At 41.0% G+C, this 22,145-nt stretch overlaps 1 protein-coding gene across 7 annotated transcripts in view; it reads left to right on the plus strand.

Annotated features, from left to right (window-relative positions):
- ARB2A (ARB2 cotranscriptional regulator A) overlaps positions 1 to 22,145 on the plus strand; it is a 413,000-nt gene that overhangs the window by 37,910 nt on the left and 352,945 nt on the right. For 4 of the 7 annotated variants that reach the window (XM_014597271.3, XM_006264051.4, XM_059725034.1 and 1 more), the window contains 2 exons: positions 6,583 to 6,706; positions 11,473 to 11,574. In XM_014597271.3, the coding sequence (XP_014452757.1) occupies positions 6,601 to 6,706; positions 11,473 to 11,574 (208 nt within the window). In that variant the 5' untranslated portion in view covers positions 6,583 to 6,600. Of the gene's footprint in view, positions 1 to 6,582; positions 6,707 to 8,543; positions 8,629 to 11,472; positions 11,575 to 22,145 lie in introns of those variants that run through there. The other 3 variants (XM_019483453.2, XM_059725035.1, XM_019483463.2) reach the window with 3 other exon arrangements.

The raw sequence follows: 22,145 nt of genomic DNA on the forward strand, positions 1-22,145 counted from the left end.
CCTCCTCCCATGGGCAGCAGCTGGGGCTTGGGTGTTGCTGGCGGGGGGCTGTGGACCTGAGTCCCTGGCTGTAACAAGCAGCTCCCCTCCGTCAGGGCTGGGGGAGTAGAGGGGCTGTGGGTGGGGAGTGAGGGGCACCAGCAGGGCTGGGGGGCTGTGTGGGCTGGCAGAGAGGAGCCTATACCTGCATCCTGGTGACTAAAGGGGGCAGGGAGAGCTCTGATTTTTCCATGGTAAAAAACCCAAAATCAAATATCAAAATTTATAGATACTTAGACTTTATTTTATTATAGTGATTGAGGCACTGGTAGGCTCCCAAATTGCTTTAAAATTGTAAATATATCACTTAAACATTGTGTTCATTTGATATCTATATCTATATAGTGGTGTTTCACTTTAATTGCAGATTTGCAGTATTTAAATCGGAGAATTTGTGATTTTTGTATCAGAGAATGTGTGATTTTTAAACAGAGAAAACCAGCATCCCTGCTAATGAGAGATTGAAGCTTGTTTGTACTGATGAAATTGTTTGGAGAAGCTAGGAATTGAACAGTATTGTGTTTGTGCCAGTTTACACAAACTACATTTTTTAAATGGTTATAAGTTGGCCAAAGTTTGGCAGATTTTCCCAAGGATGACAAAAGGCAGGACCCTGACATGTATGTTGGTTCTCTTTTTGAATTTCAAACATGTACTCCAAAGAAAGATTAGTTAGAGCTCTCTTTCAAAGAGTTATATATGTTGTTTTGATCTCTTACAGTATATTTTACCTGATCTTTTTCTTGGACATAATTAAACCATTTTAGCTGATTTTTCCTCAAAAACCCACATCAGTCCAAAGCAGAATGTAAAGTGTCCCCCTGAATAGTTAAAGCTTGATAACATAGTAAACAATTAAAATAGGATCTTATTGTGAAAAGCAGTATACAACCTGAACTATAGGTGTTTGCACCCATGTCACCTAAAATAGCACCAATAATTTCCTTCCTTTTTGTACTAATGGACAACTGTGAACTCTCAATTTCTTGTGGGCCACCTTACACCTTTATTATCAAACCTTTAATAAAAAAAGAGCTGAGAAGAAGAGCCAGTACAATTCACAGGTGACCTTTTCTGGTCTCGTGGACTGTAGTTTAGGAACAACTGAGAGATATTTGGACACAGTGGTAATAAGTGCTATACAGGCACATTAAAAGATAGATCAGGACTCTTTAAAGGGTCAAGTTGAAGATAATTAAGTATAAAATACTACTGAAAACAACATTTTTTTTCCTTTGACTTGCCTGTGCTTCCTGGCAGGAGATTAGAACCTTTGATGGCAACCAGCCACCCACCAGTGAAGGAACACTGATTTAGTCAGTCATCAGTCACATCACCCAAATCTAACCTGATATTTTGTCTCCTCTGGTTCATTCAGCATGTCATTTTGCAAAGAGCAGGTTGTACTTGTGCTGCATTCTAATGAAGCAGTGTGTTTGACGAATTCTGCTGAGTTGTGCTCAGATTTATGTACAGATAAATTTGATGGACTCATGCTGTTTAAAAATACTTGGAGGTTTTCTTTTTTAATGTTTCACTTAAATAATTACAGCATTTGCAATTTATGTGGCCTACATTAGGGATAGTCGCAAAACATTGGATTTGAAGAGTGTGCCCAATGCTGGCCAGAAGAGTGTGCACGTACTTTTTGCGGTGTCGCAGATTTATCTGCGGCACTGCAGACTGCGTGTGCTACACATGCAGGCATTTGCTGCACTGCTGATTTGTAGCGCTGTGGGTTTTTTTGACAGAGGGAGATCTTTGTGTCCCAGTGTCAAACCCACACCAAAAAAAAAGGTGTGGCGGCAGTGTGTGCTACCTGTAACCAGAGTTTGGCCGGCCAGAGCCATACTCTTCCTGCCAGCCAGGCTCTGTGTACCTGGATCACCACTGCTGGAGCCCCGCGAGGTTCCCAGTGCCCCAGGTAAGGCTGCTGGGGCCAGCCCAAGTGTTGGCCCCAGCCTCCCCTACCCCACCTGGTCAACTTGCTGCGTGCTGGAGCATGCTTGCACAGGCGTTCCCTGCGGACAAGTAGCAGTGGCACAGCTGTGTGCCACTGCTATTTGCGTGGATTTGCTTGTGCACGCTCATCTAGATGCGCCCATTGAGTTCATCTGCTGTAAAATGTAGACTAGGTTGATATTCTAGTTTCTAAAGTTTTTGACAGCTTCTTCACCTAAATGGATACAGAGAAGAATAATTGATGCCACTGTGGAAACAACTTTTGTTTGTATTTGGGGATACACACAGACATACTAGGGTGTCTTGTTTGTTTTGAAGTGTAGTATTGCTAAACCAGTGATTTTTAACCTTTTTCATTTGTGGACCCCTAAAAAATTCCGAGATACGGACCCCTTTGGAAATTTCAAATGGAGTTGTGGACCCCTTTGAATTGTACATGTGGGTATTCACATATTTTGGATTGATCATAGTCATCTTTTGCAGACCCCTTAGCTTAAGTCTGTTGCCCCCCAGGGGTCCATGGACCACATTTGAAGATCACTGTGCTAGACTGTATCTTCAAGCTCTATGACCCAAAGTTCTAGTAGCACTCTACAAATGAGAATGTGAACTATGTAGGTAGTCCTCTTATGCTTAAAAAATCCTGTGTGTTTGTTTAAATGGACATTTGCTTCTGCACCTACCAATTCTTCTCTTATATTAATGGCCAGAATGTAATTCTCTTTGTTTTGCATATTGTACACCCTACTAAAAGATTTATTAATAACAGTGAAACCAAAATATATTTCACATTGGGTTCTTTTCTTTTTTGCTAATCATTGAGGGTAAAGAGCTATAGAAACCTCATTGGATGCTGTGGGATAAAATATGTGCTGGTTCTGCATGGAAAACCAATATAAGCATAAACAAACAAGAGTCTGCTTGTAAAGTAGCTTTCTTGCTTTTAAATATTTCTGCAGGTGGAGCAGTACCTATTATTTATTTAGATGTGTGCTTGTCACATGTAATGAAATAAATGACCACGTAAAACCTTTTGTTGGAAGGATTATCTAAGTGATTGTATCTGTGTAAAAACAGACAGATTTCGGATAATGTAAGTGAACATGCAATGAAAAAATATTAGTAGTGATACGTGCAGAACAAAATAGTCAAAGAGTGATCTGGCCTTATTAGATATCCTTACGGGAGCTTGAAATGCAAACTTTAAATAATCTGTGATTCCTGCTTTTGCTTACAAGTAACCATTCAGACAGCTTTATAATTTTCTCTGTGTTCATTTGTGCACCAACAATTTCTAGTTGAATCAACATCTGAGTTTCAAAGAAAGGAAATCTAACCCTCTCATCTAATTCTTGCATTTGTCATTTAAACAAATATCAGAGAAGGATTCAACAAAATGCTGTCTTCATACAAAACAATACATAAAACACTCTGTGCTTGTTTTATCCTCATTCTAACACCAAGTCCTCCCTCCAGTGGCTGCTCTTACAGTTTTTTACTTTTAACTGAAGAACTGGTAAATTGTCTTTTCTCAAAGCTGAATTCAGTTCTCCAGATCTTCCAGGTTGGCAGGTCATCCTACGAGGTACCTGCTTTTTCCTCAGTGGCAAGCTCTTCATTTGATAGATGAAACCCAGTCTTCCAATGAAGAGACAAAATGCCTGGAGTCCTATTATTCACCTAAATGTTGTTATTTTGCTGTGTTCGCTATATTTATTATTTATATCCAACTTTATTTTTTAATTTGACAGGTTCATTCCATGTTCAGACAAGTCTTATATTTTTTCTCTTGACTTTGTAGCATACTTTTGAAGACTTGTGTGCAACTTGTAACCTATTCCACTAACCCGTGTTAAAATAAACATTGAAATTGTTGCATAGGTAAGACTTGGGCATAACTAACATCATGAACTACAGTGTTAATTTAGTTTTCTTGAAATACACTAAACACGTAGAACAGTACAAGGGCACCCTAGATTCTAGCACTTACAGTGACTTGTGTTTTAATTTTTTTTAAATACTTTAATTGTTTTTACAGATAATGATACCACTGTTTTGCAAACACACATATTGATGGATGTTAATCCATTCTGTTCAGCAATTTGAATATTAGTGTTCTGTTTACAACCATTTCAGAACGATCTCTCATGAGAAACCAGACTTTTTGATTGTAGCTTGAGTAATTTAATTCTTTAAATGGTATTATTTGTTTTGGGTGCAGTCTAGGACTATTTACAGTTTCCCTATGTAGTTTTATTATTTTCCTGTTTCAAATGTTATACGTAACCTTATTTTTACCATGTAAAAACCTAGGGTAACTAAATGTGCACATTCGTTTTGTTTAAAATAAATCCTGTTCAAGTGTGACAGACTTGGGGAAGTGCAAAACCTGTGTAGGGATATTAGAAGACAGAAGAAGCAAATTGGTGGACCTTAGTTTTGAAGTCTCTTAGAGTGTGTTGCCGTTGTAGCTGTAATTGAGTATTTTTAGGTGTGAGTACAAGTGAAATTGATGCTGTCCCACAGGCCATGCCTGCTTAGTGGGTTACTGAACCTAAAGGAAGATTTTAGATTTTTAAGTACTCAGCTGATAGCCAATTCCCTTTTAAATTAATAATATGATTTTTTTTTTAAAACTAAAACCAGAAGAAATACTAAAACCTGTCACATCTTTACAGGAAGGAGATGGGTATATAAGTTCTCCAGAGCATTCAGAATCTACAGAGACAGAAAGCATGGCAGTTTCTGGGAGTTTAAAATAATAGAATTAAACCCCTTATACTTACCATATGTTACTTATTAAATGTTCCTATTAATTAGCTGGTCTTGCATTGAACTACCAAACCTGAAAAGAAACTATTTTGGGTGTTCTACTCATAAATTTAAGTTGGAGGGAACCAGTAGTACAGCAGGTTTAATCCTGTTAAGTCTCTGGTGGAAAGTTAGTCAATATTGGAACCAGTTCCAACCTGCTATAGAAATGTGGTTTCTGCAGACATGGCCATGATATAAGGTACATTCATGGGAAGGATAAATCAAATAGCAACTGCAAATTGTAACTACGAATCAAGAAGCTGAAAGGAGAGAAGAGGTTCATACATATCTGTTTTTTATTTTTTTTAAATGTGAGTTGCTGTGATAGTATACTTTGTAAGTGTTAAATTCAGGTGGATGGAAAAAGTCATTGAGATGATTGTCTGTTACAAAATAGAAAAGAAACCACAAGAATCTTGCTGCTTATGATACTTCATTTTAAATAACTTGAGGGTGCTCTATACCTGGATACTTGTTCTTTATAAATTTCAGATACTGAGTAAACAGAGCATCCTAGAAATTCCTGTGTTTTCTGTTTTTAAATGCTGACTTGATAAAGATTACACATGGCATGTTATTTATAGTTTTATTTATACCTAGTGGATTTTCTGTTGAGATTGTAAAGGAGAAGGAGATATGATAATTGCTTTATGTAGTCCACAAAACAAAATGGCAAAAGAGATGTTTTGAATATACTTTAAACTCTAACCATTTCTAGCAAAGCCATATTTAACCAATAGTATTTATCAGGAGGTATACAATATGTCAACTCCATGTCCCAGTAAAAAGCTTCTGCTGCTTGATTCTCTGTAACCTAACCCATATCAGATAACTAATGCCAAATAACCTGTGTCAAGTACACATATGAATGTCTATCAAATGTATCAAACTACATGTTGGCTGCATTTTTCAATAACATTTACCTGTGCTCATGCTGACTGATAACTTTGAATTTTTATTAGGAAAACTAACTTGGAAATTTATAAAATTCTTGATTAGTTAGATGAACCAGCTGTGCCACAACAGGGAAAGCAAGTCGTAAAAATATATCAGAATGAGTAAGAGAAAAACAGACAAATTGTTTTACACTCTTGGCACTGTGCCGTATGACTCCTTAGGCTACAACTTAATTGTAATGAGTGGTAAAGTTAGCATCTTTCCAAGCTCCTAAATCGGGGCTGTGTAATTTAACTGTAGCCACTGTATATAATTTTAGTAAAATCTAGTTCTATATGCAAAAGTATAATAAATGGTAATTATAGTTTCATTTTGGGATAATATATCTTATCTTGGTTGTATCTTCCATTTCTTATTGTGATTTTGAGTAATTATAAATCATAGGCATTTGGGAAAAATAGGAGGTTTGTAGTTCATACTTTTCTGAGGAACAGTAAAAATGGAAGATCAGTTAAATTCCAAGAAGCCAAACTTTACTCCTGTGAAATTGAAGCCTTTACCAATAATCCTTTACCAATGATTGCAAGGGATTGTGTGATTGAATTACATTTTTTTAGTAAAACTGTTTAATTTTTTGTGATATGGTTGTGTTTTTTTAAGTATGAAAATTGATGTATTGAAGGAAAGATAAATGTCAACCCTAAATTTAAATTTATCAATGGTATATCAAATGTATTTGCAATTTTTCTTCAGGTAGGAAACTAACTTCTGGAGTCATTTTTCATTTTTAATGGTATATACACTTACAAGTAATATCTTGTGAAACAAAAGTCAATTAATTGACTGATTCCTAACTTTGATTAATTTTAGCTCATCCTGTGAAGATTGATGTCATTTTCCTTCATCACTTCAATTTTGTTCACAATTTGGATAAAGATGGCTCAACTCCAGCAAGGAGGACCAGATGAAAAAGAAAAGACTACTGCACTAAAAGGTACAGGCTTATTTTGTGCCTCTCTCTTGCTCTGTATTTACATATGTAAATGACATCAGAGGCATTTTTTTTTTTAGATTAAGAAAAGGAAGTGGAATTTCTTTGTTGTAGTTGTGTTGGTCTAAGGACATAGGCAGATCAGGTTCTTTGGTTAAATCTGATATCTTTTATTAGATCAACTTAAATAGTTGTAAAAATTCTTTGCAAGCTTTCGGGTATAAACACCCCTTGTCCGGCTGAGGTAGCATCTGCAGTTGTTGTGTGCTCTTCCTGGATGGAATGAATAGTAATGCATGCATACCAGCCTCTGGCTTCTATACTATTCATTTAATCTGGGAAGAGCACAGACCAACTGCAGCATCCTTTCTCTAACAGCATCTGATATCTGTCACTTCAGAGGAAAGTTCAAATCATGTTTCTTGTAGTGGGCAGTGGTGGAATGATCTGCCCTTGGAAAAAAGTTATCCTTGGAGAAAGATTCATAGACATTAGGGCTGGAAGGGACCTTGAAGATCATTGAGTCCAGCCCCCTGCCCCAGGGGCAGGAAGTCAGCTGGGGTCAAAGGATCCCAGCAAGATAAGCATCCGAACGTTTCTTGAATGAATCCAGAGTAGGTGCCTGCACCACTTCTGGAAGAAGCCTACTCCAGGCCTTCGGGTCTCGGACAGCAAAGAAGTTTTCCTTATGTCCAGCCTAAAATGGTCTTGGAGGAGTTTATGACCATTGGTCCTTGTTATCCCTTGGGGCACTCTGGTGAACAGACATTCCCCCAGATCCTGATGCACACCCCTTACGTACTTACAGGCAGCCACCAGGTCACCCCTGAACCTGTGCTTTCCTAGGCAGATGTTTTTGTGTTCTTATTTTTCAGAAAGGGTGGATTAAGAATATTGTCAGCTTGTTTTATTGTTTAACCTCTAGTATGCCTTTTTGGTTATGCGGGCAGAGCATAGATTGGATAGGGCTGCAGGAAGGTAGGAAGCAGCATCTGGGGATAGGATGGGTGGCCAGGGCTGGGGCCCGGTTTGCTGGGCAGTGATAGCATAGGGCCGGGGCCTGGGGCAGAGCTGCGGTCTGCTCCCTGCACACCTCTGCTCGGGAACTGGTGCCTGTCACTGGGATGTACGGGGAGCAGATCGCAGCTCTGCTCCAGGCTGGCCCGCAGTCCCAACCCTAGCCCTGCCCTACTCCTAGATGCTGCTCCCTGCCTGCCTGTGGGAGTCCTGTGTTGGTCTCCATGGAGCACCTGTGTGCCTGCTCCATCTGGAGCCCCTGGTGGTGGGTGCAGTGTGGACAGAACAGCATGCCCAGGAAGCAGGGCTGTGTTCGGCGGCAATGGTAACACTGGCAGTGGCAGCCAGAAGGAGCCACTGCCACTGGGGCTGCCAAGAAGCTAAGTTCAGCTGGTGTGCCTCCCCAGCCCTGCTGTACACCTGTGGGTGGCAGGATCAGTCGTATATACCATGGCTTGGGCTGCCCTCTTGCGCCTGAGACAGGCGGGGCCAAGGGACCTGCCATGGACTGGATAAAATCCCTTGGCAGCCTGTAGGCCATATTTTGCGCACTTTTGCCCTAAAATGATTAAGAAGATCAAATCTAAAGGCACTGTTAAGCTTAATTATCACTTCAGCTAATCTTAGCTATGGCAGGAGAATGTTGAATATTGTCATTAAGGTAGGCAAGACCCAGGCCGACTGAGACTCTAGAAATAAGCATTTCAAATTGAATTTGGGAATATAGGAAGTTAGTTCTGCATAAGAAACATAAGTTTTAGCATGCTTCAAATGTCCCATGCCATTAAACAAGTGCCTGTTCTTTTCTGTGTGGTCTTCAAAGATAGGTCCAAGTAGAGGCATCAGCACAGTGGGGCAGCTCAGTTATGAGATAGAAATGGATACACCATCCCAGCAAAGCATACACAGTAAGCAAATTCTTGGACTTTGCTGCTACCAGCTAGATATTTTTTTCTTTAAACTTGTTACCTTATAACAAATCTTCTTTTTGACACGTCTATTCTACTCTACCATCATTATAGCTAGCAAAAGCAACTCTTAGAAATCTTTCAAAGGCTTATCTTTTACCATCTAGTATGCTTGCTGTTATCTGAATTTGCCTTCTAGAAAAATAGGGTTTTTTTGAGTTGTCATCATACTGTTTCCTGAAGCATGTCCCATGCTTTTCATGGTCTCATAATCAATTATAGTAAAACCCCTGTTATCTGCCATTCTACAAGCTGGAATACTTTATAAACCAGAATTTCTGGCTGGCCAGACACAGGGGGCAAGGAGGGGTAGGTTGCACATGGTGATACCGCCGCCACCCACCACCCTGTGCTGCCACTGCCATCCCCCCTGCTCCCCCCCCCCCTCCACGTTATCTGCCTCAGATAACCAGAATTTTTACATAACCAGCACCTGGCATTCCCCACTCATGCCGGATAACAGGGATTTTACTGTATATATTATGAGGATGATCAAGTACCATAGTAGAGGCACGTGGATGTTGACACTTGTGAAACCCTACAGGATGTCTTTTGGAGTAGATAAACAATTGCCCAACATTACACAATGAGGACTACAGCCAGTGAATCACTTGTAAGAGGGTATTAAATAAAACTAAATGATTTTAAGAGAGCAGACTGAGGCGATGGGCAGATGTTACATTTGTGGTGCTAAATATGTCCTAGTAGCACTACACAAAGTGAGTGTACAGCCGTTCAAGCTGTTTAGTGCTACAAAGATGCTGAACGTTCTACAAAATATTAGCATTTCAAAGAGGAACTTCTTGTAAGTGTTACATTTTGTAGTGCTGTGTTTAATGCATGTACAGTTGCATGTAGTGCTGTGGGGGCTCTAAAACCAACAGCATCACACAGTCCTGCACTCTACCTCCACCTGACCTCTCCAAGGGGAGGGAGAGAGGGAGAACAGCTGGCTCCCTGGTAGCCACCCAAGTGGGGACTCTTGAAGTGGAGGCAAGAATTCCCTTAACATAACCTGGCAGAGGAGAGGGCATTCTGTCACTGATTAGGCTGTCCTAAGGACAGGTGGGGAGCAAAAGGGCAGTCCCCTATCATCTTCTGGCTGGAGAGCTAACCTTTGAGGCAGTTTTGTAGCTCTCTTGTCAGGGGGTTGGAATGCCTGTATGCCCCCAAAATGCTACATTTTTGTAGTGCTACGAAGTGCCAAGGCACTTTTTATCTCTACAGAACACCTGTCCATACCCTGAAGAATTGTCTGAAACATGAAGTTGGCTTGGATGAAGATGTTTTGGAGCATCAGAGAAATTCCATAGTATTGGTAGAAAACTAACATTGTGCAAAAAATTCAAAATGTTAAATAAGACAGTTCAGGAAATCGTAAGCCCTGTTGCCTTGACATGAATCCTGAACAAAATAATGAAATGGGTGATACAGGATTCAGCTAATACATAGTTAAAAAAGAGGGAAATATATTTAATACCAGTCAATGCCATTTTACGGGAAACAGGTCTTGCCAAACTAACTTGATATTGTATGGGATAACACATTTAATTGATGAAGATGTTAGTGTTAATGCAGTATACTTAAGATATGGACAGATTAAGACTTATACTTTTCTAAAGGAGATAGGGGTTTGCTGCTCATAAACACAAGTCAGCTGATCCTTCTTTATCATTTGTCAGTCCCTTTTTTGTTCCACAGTAAGCAAAGCCAGCTTAACAACTTTTCATTCGAGGGTAAGCTGCCCCAGTCTAAATTTCACTTAGGAGTGTACAAACAGAACACGTACAGTAGATTCAGTTGAACCATTGTAATTCCCCCCATTTTAAAATGTCTGCCCGTGACCCTATAATTAAATAGGGCATTTGACTTGGTAGTATGTGGCGTGTCCGTTAATCAGCTAAAATGTTACAAAAATAACTTTCAGAGCTAATGAAGATTAAAAGTTGGGAATAATCTTTGTAGCATCATATTTTTTGGCCACATGCTAGTTATTAGTAATGAGATTATATATAATATGGGTATAGATATATATATTTTTCTAGCTGTTGACAAAAATTTCAGTTGAAGTTTGCAGATGACCCAAAGAACAGGGAAATTATAAATAATAAAGGCCATTGTCACAAGTGAACTGAATTGCTTAGTTAAACTGGGTGTAGACAAACAATACTTGTTTTTTCATGGTTAGAAATATCTTCATACATGTAGGAATGATACTTGCAGGATAGGGAGAATTAGCCCTAGAAAGCAGGAAGTTTTAAAACGGGCTTGAGCAATATGGCTGATGATAAAATGAATATGAGTTGCTAGGATTCAGGGTGCTCCCGTATATAGGATATCAAGGGTAGGCTACAGGGTGGCTAGATCACAGTCTAAATACTTGCATGGGGAAAAAAATTGATAATAGGGAATTCTTCGGTCAGTGTAAGGTAACAGAGTTCAATGGCTGGAAGCTGAGGCTGGAGAAATTCAGACTAGAAATAAGATGCATATTTTTAATAGTGAGAATAATTAGTCATTGAATCAACTTAACGTGAGTTATGGTGGACTTTCCAGCACTGGAAACTTAAAATGAAATTGGATGTTTTTGTAAAGGAGAGACTAGTTCAAGGATAGCTATTGAACTTGAAGCATGAATTAATTCAGGGAAATTTATGGGCTGTATTATTACAGAAGGTCATAGTAGACAATCATACTGGACCCTTCTGGTCTTAAAATCATGAAAAAATGACTTTTGTTGATTAAAAAGAAGGCACTTATACAATGATGCTTTTTTTTCTCCAGATTTATTGTCTAGAATAGACTTGGATGAACTGATGAAAAAAGATGAGCCACCACTTGAGTTTCCTGATACTCTTGAAGGATTTGAGTATGCTTTTAATGAAAGTAAGTAGTACTGTGTTTGTGAAGATGCCCGAATGTTGATTGCATCTCTTAAAGCCCTGTTTTCATAACTTTCTATTAAGAAATAAAGTTACATCTTTAAACAAAGATAATACTATTCAATGTCATCAAGCAATAGTTGTGAATTTTGCATAATTGTCAAACAGTCTCTGGTTTGATCCCCCATACCAACTTGTACATCATGCACCTTTATAGATTGTTCTGACTTTCTGTTTTACATACAAAAGCACTGATCCAAATATTCTATAAGTAAATTCTAAAACTATTTTTTTTAGCATTTAAAGTTAAGTAGATGTTACTACAAAGGACAGTTTACTTTCAAACATATTCAATTTTCTAATTGATGCAGAAGATTATTACTAATTATTTAGATAGCAATTTCTAATGGGCATTCCTGTTAATGCTAATGGAAGTTAAATTCCATGCATGTTGACAGGAGAAGAATTCTTTAAGAGGGCATTTGCCTGGTTGAGGGGCTGGATCTATTAATCAGCAATGGACTACATTCTTTTACTGAGGTCTCTGGTTTGAATCTAGGCTATGACAGTAATAACTGCAATTTTAGTGATACCCACAGATTCTTTCCATCTATTTGGTGCTGTTTTTAAAAGAAGTTAGTGGTTGTGTGTCTAGTATGTGTCTAATAACTACACTTTCAGATTCTTCATCATAGTTGATATCTATAATACTGATTTGAGAAATGAGGGCTAGAATAGGACTGGTGTCTGAACTCCTATCAGATTCCCAGAAGTGGTCCCTCCAAAATTGTTTGAAACTTCTGGGAGGACAGCTTAAGAAATTTACACTCCTACTTCCATGCAATACTTGTTCTTTGAATAGAGAACTTTAGTTTCTGCTGCTATCTGTCTTACTATTACTTTAAAAGGAAAAAAGAGCATTCCTTTAAATGATAGTCATTTATGCAACACTTAGCTGTTTAATACCCTGATGGCTTTTACAGGAACGTACTTAGAGACTAAAAGTGTCATGAAAGTGATGATCTTTTTTGATGGGAGGGGTTCAACTCTGTCACTTTTCATCTCCTTATTTTTAGATCTGTACAGTGTCTACTATTGTCTTCTGACTTCAGAGTTAATGGTTCACATGTGGTTTCTTAAAAGGAGAGGGGCTGAAATTTGAATATGGAGCTTTAGAATTATTATTACAAGTTCCATTATTGACCTGATAGCCTGAGTTACTTCTTTAGAAAGTAACAAAACCTTGTAGCATATCCTTTTAGGCAATATAGCTGTCCAAAGGGTCACATTTTGCTTTAATAACTTTCTTATATGATTGTAGTGCATTTTTATGTCATAATCAGTAAATATACTGATTTATATTTCTGTTTGTGATGGAAAATAAGAGCCTGCTTACTCTCATTTAAGGAATTTGAAATGAGAGGTTTTGCAGACAACATAGGAAAATTTGAAAATAAACTACATTTCTCAATAGATGTTTGCTATAATTTTCTTATGGAGAGCAGAATGTCATCAGCAACCTGCTTTAGAATTATCTATACTAAGTAGTAATTAGCTAAGAAAGAACATCTGATCATTGAAATGAAAAAAATGTAGAAGCCTTAGAAGAAACATGGAGTATGATGATACCATGAAAAGAAGAACACGGGGACAAGAGATACTGGATATGTAGTTGGGGAAGAATATTCCTTTGGAGGTTAGTAATTGCAAGAGTACACTGAAACTGAGGTTAATGCCAGGGCTGAAAAAATCAAACCTTCTGTATTATTTAAAAATATAAATATTTTAGGTAAAAATACTAAAGATAGCAGAAGACTTTTAAAATGTTTTTGTTTGAAGCTTCAGGAATTTTCAAAACTAATCTTGCCCTATCTTCCAAACTTTTTCATGCCCAGAATTCTTTATTTCAACTTAAGTTTCTCTAAGACCACAAAATGATGTTTTAGGATCAGATCCTATTCCATCTGTAAGACAGTCAAGTGGCAATGATGTGGCTTTTAGCGTATAGGTCACTAAGCATTATCTTATTCCACCCTGTGTAACAGCCACAAAATGTCTAGCGCTAAGATGTCTAGAGTGACTATTTAATGCAAAAGCAGTCAGGCAGTGCGCTTCTCACCAATGATGATAGATGCCAGGAAGGGTTTGACTACCAGAAAAAGGATCCTACAAAAAAGGGATAGATCAGTTTTTAAATACACGCTGTTGCAAAGTAGGAATGTTAATATTGTTAAAAAACTTATCCATTTAACTTCCTCTAATTATATTTTTTAAAAGGTTAACTGATAACACATACTTAGTCCCTGCTAGGGGGTGCAAAGACCTGAGTGGGCGCTTGTCCTGTCCTGCCCTGCCCTTCCTGTCCCCACCATGGGGAAGGAGCTGCAGCTGCCTGCTCAGAACAGCATGGGGAGCCAGGGGTCATGCACAGACCTGCTTAGACACGGTTGTTCCTGGGAGCCATTCCTTAGGGCCTTTGACGGGCGGGGTGGGGCTTACCGCTGCCACCTCCTCTTCACTAGATAACAACCCACTTAAGCTGTGGGTGGCAGCAGCAGGTGAGGGAGGGAGGGAGCAGACTAGCTATGAGTACTAGTTCCCCCTCACCCCTCTCCCACCTTCTCCACTGGCCAGCGCTCACTGCCTCCTGAATGAGTCAAGGGAGCCTGTGGATGCTAACCAATGAAACTCTGCCTGAGATATGAATGGAGTGACAAGACAGCCCCATGCTTATCCAGGTTCCCCCTGGCCAGAGCCCCTTTCCTGGCCAGGTTGGCCAGAGTCAGGAGGAGGTTGATTAGGAGGTCCCAGGACTTGGTGGGGCCACAGACAGGAAGTGCATAACAAAAAAGATGTGGGGAGAAGTGCAGCCAGAACCTCAGCAGGAGTTTCTGAAGGAGGCAGAAGAGGGGCTGCAACCTGGTGCACTTGAGGTAAGCATGTGCCAGGGCCTCCCTCTGTTGGCAAAAGGGGCAGGTGTTGGGGGAGTCCATAAAGTGCACCAGATACATGTCCGTGGCAGCTGCTCTGTAGACAGGAGACAGGCCTATTTGACGTGTCAGTAAAAATCGCATGGGTTTTTGCCCATTACGGAAACTGTAAGCCTCTCTGAATGAGGAGGGCCACTGGGGACACATCAACTGATTGCTTAGAACAACAAAAAATAAAACAAGAACAGGAGTGAGGTTATAGGTTAAAAACCAGTGCATTGGAAGTGGACACTGAACAGAAGACACTGGCCAGTGCCCACTGCCCCCTGAAGGAGTTGAGGGAGCCTGTGGATGGCTCATCAGTGAAACTCTGTCTAGAGACATGAGCGAAGAAGTGCCAAGAATGCAGCCCCATACTTGCCTGGGCTCCTTCCTGGTCTTATAGATGGCCAGCTTGGCCAGAGCCAGGGGGAGGTTGACCAGGAGGTCCCAGGACATGGTGGGGTCATGGACAGGAAGTTTGTAACAAAAAAGGTGTGGGGAGAAGTGCAGCCAGTATCTCAACAGCAGGTTCTGAAGGAGGTAGAGGAGAGGCTGCAACCCGGCGCACTTGAGGTAAGCATGTGCCTGGGCTTCCTTCTGTTGGCAAGAGGGGAAGGTGTCAGGGGAGTCCATAAAGTGCACCAGAAACACACCTGTGTCAATGGCTCTGTAGACAGGAGACAGGAGGCTGGGCTAGATGGACCATTGGTCTGACCCAGTATGGCATTTCTTAAGTTCTTATAACCAAGAACAGCCAAGAACCAGAATAGAAGCTGTTATGGGAGCAGAGTTTATGGCTCTCTGCATCCATCCCTCCCTGTCAGGAAAATGTCCACTTCATAAGGCCAGCTTTGTACTTCCTTTTGCTTACCCTCCTTTTTGGCCCTCTGACTCTTATCCTCTTGCCCACTAGACAAGCTTCAGCAGAAGAGAAAGATTTATGTTCTCAGTCTTGCCTAGCTTGCCTGCATATTGCCTGTTGGTTGGGCCATTCTAGTCTAGGTAGGAGTCTAGGTAATGGATAAGAATCCATACCTGTTGAGACCAAGGTTAATACAATCCAGATTGTGGATGATGTATTGGGGTTTTTGTTTGCCCTTTTGTTGTTCAAGGATAGCTATTTTGAGGTAAGAATGTCCATGAACGTTAAATGCTCTGCTGTGGATTTTGGGAGTTTCTGGAATTGATGTTGAATTAGTGTCCATTCTTTTCTGGAGGATTGGGCCATCTGGCCAATATAAGCTGCAGAAGCACTGTAAGCAGGTGATAGCATATATGACATTGGTGGAGGAGTAGGTAAATGTATCCAGATGTAACAATTTGTAGTATTTAGTCCGGCGATCATGTGGTCTGTGTTGATGAAGGGACAGTGTAGCCAGGTCTGGTGTCTTGGTGAGAATTGGAGTTAGGTAGTCTGATAGCTCTTTTGAGGTTGGGGGGCTGCCTGTAAGCTGGCCCCCAAGGATAGTTTTAAGTGGTTATTTTCTCGGAGGGGTTAAAGGTCATTAAATGATGTGTCTAAGGTGTTTAAGCTAGAGGATTTAAGTGACAACTGCTGGGATGCTGTTCCTGTCACAGGGTTGATGTGAGTTTTGGGATTGTAATGTAAGTATAGGCAACTGTTGTAGATCCTTGAGGTGTTCGTCCCAGTTATTGGGATTGGAGCAGATAACAGGTATAACATAGCGCTTAACTATAGAGGATGATCTAGTGGTTTTCTTAGCATGAAAGCTGGCATGGAGGTAGCTGTAGCAGTTGGTTGTTGTAAGCAAGTTGCTGCTTGTCGGCTTCACCCTCTGAGCAGTTTTCCAGCTGGCCTCAGCATTAAGCCGTGTCTTTCAGTTGGAGGAGGAGTCCTCTGTGGCTCTGGCCTTCACACAGTAGGCTTGCTCTTCACATAGTTCAGTAGTTCAGGTTATGACTGCTTCTTTCACATTTACCCTCCTTGGAGCTCTGCTTTCTGGGGTTTTTAACTCCCAGTGAGCCACTCATTAGCTGCCTTCTCACAGCTGCAGCCCCTCAGCCAGGCTGGCTGACTCCTCTTAAGGGGACAGGCCACCCTGTATAATTGATTTCCACTACAATGTGATGGCAATGTGGCCATTTTAAAGTTCTTGCAGTTGTGTCCAAGAAGTGAATTTTCTGGGTGGAATATTCCAGAGTCAGCTTGATGGAGGTTGTCTCTAGTGGGTTATGGAATAGAGAAAATCCCACACAATTTACTGATTTGTTTTGATGCACTGGCTGGGGGAGTTTTTAGATACTTGCACGATTTCACAATGATTACACACTTAATTCATACAACACAATTTTATTTTAAAATTCTTTGCTACGCATATAACACTGCTTAGCTTTAAGAAATACCACAAACATTAAGAACACAATAATTTCATATATCAGAAACAATGCTCTGAATGCACTTCCTTCCCAAACAATGCTATAAGAATTAGTATTACAAAAACAACTACAATTATAACTAAAAGTTAAATTTAAATCAATACTATTACTTTTCATAATATACTTACAATCCTAGAATTCCAAGAAGCCAAACATCTAGATATGCTTTCATTCCTCAGTAGTACAATTTAATGGGTTGGCCTCAGTAGTACGGTTCAATGGGCTCGCCTCTGCAATACGATTCAGTGGGCTGGCCTCAATACTGATAGGACTAAGTCCCCTTCCTTCAGTCCCTTTCGGGCGCTCTGCAGCTTCAGCGTGAACTAAGAGATTCGTGTTCATGTAGAGGGTGGTTCAGGTGATCGGTCTGATCTGGCCTACACTTGCGATTCTTCCTTCGTTGTTCTGCAAGTGTGATTACCTCCAAATTGGAAGAGTAAGTTACAGTTTTTATTGAGTGAGTTGCCGTCCTGGCCCCCTCCTACCCAAACCTGTCACTGCCCCCAAATTTGGGCTCAGATCTTACTTAACATATTCTTTTGCTTGGTAATCAGTTTCTTTTGTTGATCATTTTAATTACTTTGGGGAACTTCCATACCACTGCAAGTGACCTTTTCTTTCCAATTTTATCAAAAGGCTCCTAGAGTTTGATCTCTTGGAACTTGGGATATTTGCTTAAGGGTCATTTTTAGGTTCTCTTTGTTAAAGGCCTCTAAAGATAAAATTCAAGAGTTAAGACTTTGAGCAAAGTCAGGACCTTCCGCACGTAGACCAAAACAATAGCCTAGATAAGGAGATAAATCTTGTCTTCTTCCTAAACTGGCTAATGGGCAACTATTACAAACATTCAAACTATTTCATTCAATATGACAGAGGTGTGGAAGCTGTTAAAGTGCTGGTGGAATTTCTCTAGAGATTCCTTCCCATGCGTCCATATGATGAAGATGTCATTGATGTACTTCAGGTGTACTGGGGGTGGGGATGGGAGGGCAGCTTAGGCAGAAGTTGACTTCAAAACCTGTCATAAATATATTTATTGGTATTGGGTATTGGTATGTGGTACTGGGAAGACTCTGTGCATACCCATGGTTGTATCATTCATTTGTACACACAGGGATTCTCCAAATCTGAAATGGTTATACATGAGGACAAAGCAGGAGAGTTTGGAAGCAGAAGCAGTTCCTTATAATGCTCCTTATGGCTTGTAAAACATCCTCATGAGAAATGTTGGTTCCATGAAGATGTGATATCCATTGTAGCTAATGTAATGTTGTCTAGAAGTTTGTTAATGGAGTCCAGTCTCCTGTTGAAATCTCTGTATCCTTCAAATAGCTGTGAGCTCCTGTGGTATATGGAAATAGAATAGTCAACACAGCCAAACAATCTCTTCCTGATCGCACCAGTGTCAGAGTCAATGGGGCATCCTTGATTGCCAGATTTGTGGATCTTGGGTAATAAGTAAAAGGTGCCTGGCCTGGGCTCCTTGGAGGAAGCATAAATTCTCTCCTGCAGGTCCAGAGGTAGAGTCTTATAGACGTTATGTAGTTCCCTCTCAAATAGTTTTGTGGGAGCTTTGGTCAGAAGTCTGTAAAACTCATTGTTGGAAAGATCTGTGTCACAAGCATAACCTGGATGTAGGGAGTTGAGGACTGTGCTAGGAAAATCATGAACCAGGAGTCCAGAGCTGCAGGTTTAGTCAGGATGTAGACAGGGACTAGGCTAAGATACAAGCCAGGAGAAGGTTCAGGTTGGAACTAAAGAAGATGGCAAGTTAGGAAGGGATGTAGGCAAGGGCTGAGCAAGGGTCCAAGGCAGAAGCTCGGTGAAGGTTCAAGGGAGACACACATATAGACTAGGAGTTCACAGAGGGGTGTGTAGTGTAGTTGTGTGGCCAAGGAATAATAGGAGAATGGCTGCTTATCCAGGTTGCTGTAGCCATGCTGGTCATTGGGATCAGCTAAAGGTAATCAGGCAGCTTGGAGTCAGACCTACACAGGGAATGAGGGTCAGCTTGTTAGCCAATCAGTATACCTCCTTCTCTGATTCCTAATAGCACCTCTCAGGGGCCCTAAGACCTGTTTTCTTGGGATGTATTCTGTGAAAAGCCTTGATCAGTTCTGAGGCATGTATTTTCTCCATGGGTTCTGACCCCAGCTGACGTCCTGCCCCTCGGGCAGGGGGCTGGACTCGATGATCTTCCAAGGTCCCTTCCAGCCCTAATGTCTATGAAATCTATGAAAATCACTGATCAGTAAGGCGACATCCTTCTCAGTCTGTCAGGTAAAATAACTTCCCAGGTAGCCATTTGGAGTTTCATACCCCTCTCTGTGCCACTCCTACCCTATACATCTGTCTTCCATGAACCTTCACCTACCTTCTGCCTTGGACCCTTGCTCTGCTGAACAAAATATTCATACGGGGCAGTGGTGGAGTACTCTTCCTTGGGAAGTGTTTTCTGCATAGGGCTTAAGGAGGGAGATATGGAATACCAAGTGAATTTTCATGGAGTTGGACAGCTGAAGTTTGTAACCATCAAGGTTGATCTCAATGATTTTAAAGGGGCCTAAGAATCAGTGATCCAACTTTGATGAAGGTAAGAAAGAGTGCAGGTTCTGGGCTGATAACCAGACCTGCGCACCGATGATGAAGGCAGGGGCTGCTCACCATGTCTGCCTCTTGTAAGTTTCTTTGGCCTCCTGTAGATGTTGTAATTCATGCTTTATGTGATGGATGTAGATTACAAGACCTAAGACTTCTGGGATGGAGGATGAACAAGGAGATTGGGGTGGGTACCTGGGTCAAAACCATAATTGAAAAAAAAAGGGCACTGTTTGGGATAAAGTAGGTGACCATTATTATAAGTAAACTTGGCAGCTGGGTGAGCCAGTCGTTTTGGTGATAGCTGATGAAACAACATAGATATTGCTTGAGTGTTTGGTTTACTCTATCTGCCCATTGCCCTGTGGGTTGCATGCAGATGAAGTTATGAGTTTTACTTTCAGTAGCCCAAAACATTCCTTCCAGAAGTGAAACATGAATTGCTGGCCTCTGCCAGACATTTCCATTGGCAGGTTGTGGAACCCAAAATATGCTCAAGGAAAAGAGTTTCATGGTCTCCTGAGTGGCTGAGACCACCTGGGCTACAATAAAATAAGCCATCTTTGTTAGAGAATCCACTACCATGAAGATTGTAGTATGTCCTTCAAAAGGGTAACTCTGAGAAAGTCCATGGATATAGTCATCCAGGGTTGGGTCAGGGTATGTAGTAGGGGTTGGAGAATCCCAGGGGTTTGGTATGAGGGCCATTGGTGAGGGCACAAATATCAAATGACTTGACATATCTTTTAATGTCCTGTACAAAACTGCCATGAAACTAGTTCAGAGGTCTAGGGGACCCCAAAGTGCCCTGCCATGGGAGCATCATAACAAAACTGGAGGATTTCAAGCCTTGGTTGTCTGGCAGGAACATAGATTATCACTAGCCCATCACTGAACTGAAAATTCTTCCACAGAGGAAGCTCTAGGACCGGGAACTGCTGTTATATTTGTTTGACACACAGGTCCTGAAGAGAAAGATCTGGGATCAAGGTCATTAATCCCTATCCCTGAGTCCCAAATAAGAAGTGGGATGGGTTCAAGATGGTGGAAGGGAACACTGGATTCCTCTTGCCAGAAGAGGGCACCTGCCTTCTGTACCAGAGCAATACATGATTACAAAATCAAACTAGTTAAAAGATAAGGACCAGTGGATCTAGCATTGCTTCATACAGTTGACAAAACAGAGCTACTCAAGGTTTTTGTAATTGGTGAGGACTTGCATGGGAAACTGGGCTCCCTGAAAACAGTGATACCATTCCTCAAACACAGCTTTTTTGCCAGGAGCTTCTTGCCCCACATAGTATAATCTTGTTCTGAGGGAGTCTGCTTCCTTGAGACAGAGGCAGTAGATTTCCTGGTCCCAAGTGCTGCAGCAAGATTGCTCCTAAATTGGAAGCATTAGAAGGGTTTTCGTAGGGTCAGGGTGGACAAAGAGAGGGGCTAGAATGAAAGCCTTCTTTAGGTGCTGGAAGGCTTCCTGAACTTCTGGGGTTCACACAAATAGTGCCTTCTTTTGGTTGAGGGTAGTGAATGGGAACACAGTTTGTGAGGAACCTTTGATGAGCTACCAATAAAAATTAGCAAATCCCAGGAAGCATTGAATCCCACAGAAATCTCTTGGGGAAGCTCAGCCTGTGACAGCTGCCCATCTAGGGCACCTTTAGTCCTCCCAAAAAAAAGATATAGCCTAATAAAGATATGGCAGTCCAGTTGAATTCACACTTTTCATGTTTGGCACACAAATGATAAAACCATCTCTCTCTAGGACCACATAGACTTATTGATCATGGACTTCCTAGATCTCAGAAAAAATCACCACGTAGTCAAGGTAGATAATCACAAATTGGTCAAGAATGTCTTGAAATACATTATTCCTCAGTCCAGAGAGAATGTTTGGAGCATTACAGAGACCGAAAGGCATTACAGGGTATTCAGTATGTCCATAATGTGTTTGGAGAGTATCCTGGTTGTCCTCATCCTGAATCTGAACTAGATTATAAGCTTCCTGTAAATTCAGCTTGGTGAAGATATGGGTATCATGTAGGTGATCTAGTAGTTCTAGTGGAAGGGTGTAACTGAGTACCAGGTAGTCAATACGAGGCTGCAAGAATCCATATTTTTTCTTTGAAAAGGATTTAGGGGCCTCTGCTGAGGAGGTCAACAGGTGAATGAATTCCTTATCCAGGTTGTTCTGTAAATACTCCAGGTATGACAGAGTAGATTTTTTCAAAGGGCTGCACATCAATAGGACTGTTGTACATACAGCAGAGGGGCAAAAGATCCGCTTGGTTTTTGTTGAAGAAATCTGCCAGTTCGCAGTACTTGGGATGCATGGACAGTCAGGTTTCTGAGTTCAGCATGTCAGGGGCTCAGGTAGTGGTGAACATTGCTAAGTGAGATGGCACAGAAGGTTTTGGGTCTGGGGGCTTCTGAAGTGCAGCCTGTGTCATCCCAAGACATAAGCAGCAACAGCATACAGAGCCATTCCACCCACTGCGTCTGCCGCTGGATATGAGTCTCAAAACAATAATGAAAAGTGGGGACCAAATCAGGTTAAACTGGAGGATTTCCTGGTGTATATAGTTACCATCAAGGCTCGGGACAGACA

The sequence above is a fragment of the Alligator mississippiensis genome, chromosome 3, assembly GCF_030867095.1.
Source record: "Alligator mississippiensis isolate rAllMis1 chromosome 3, rAllMis1, whole genome shotgun sequence".
In the NCBI taxonomy this organism is placed as follows: domain Eukaryota; kingdom Metazoa; phylum Chordata; order Crocodylia; family Alligatoridae; genus Alligator; species Alligator mississippiensis.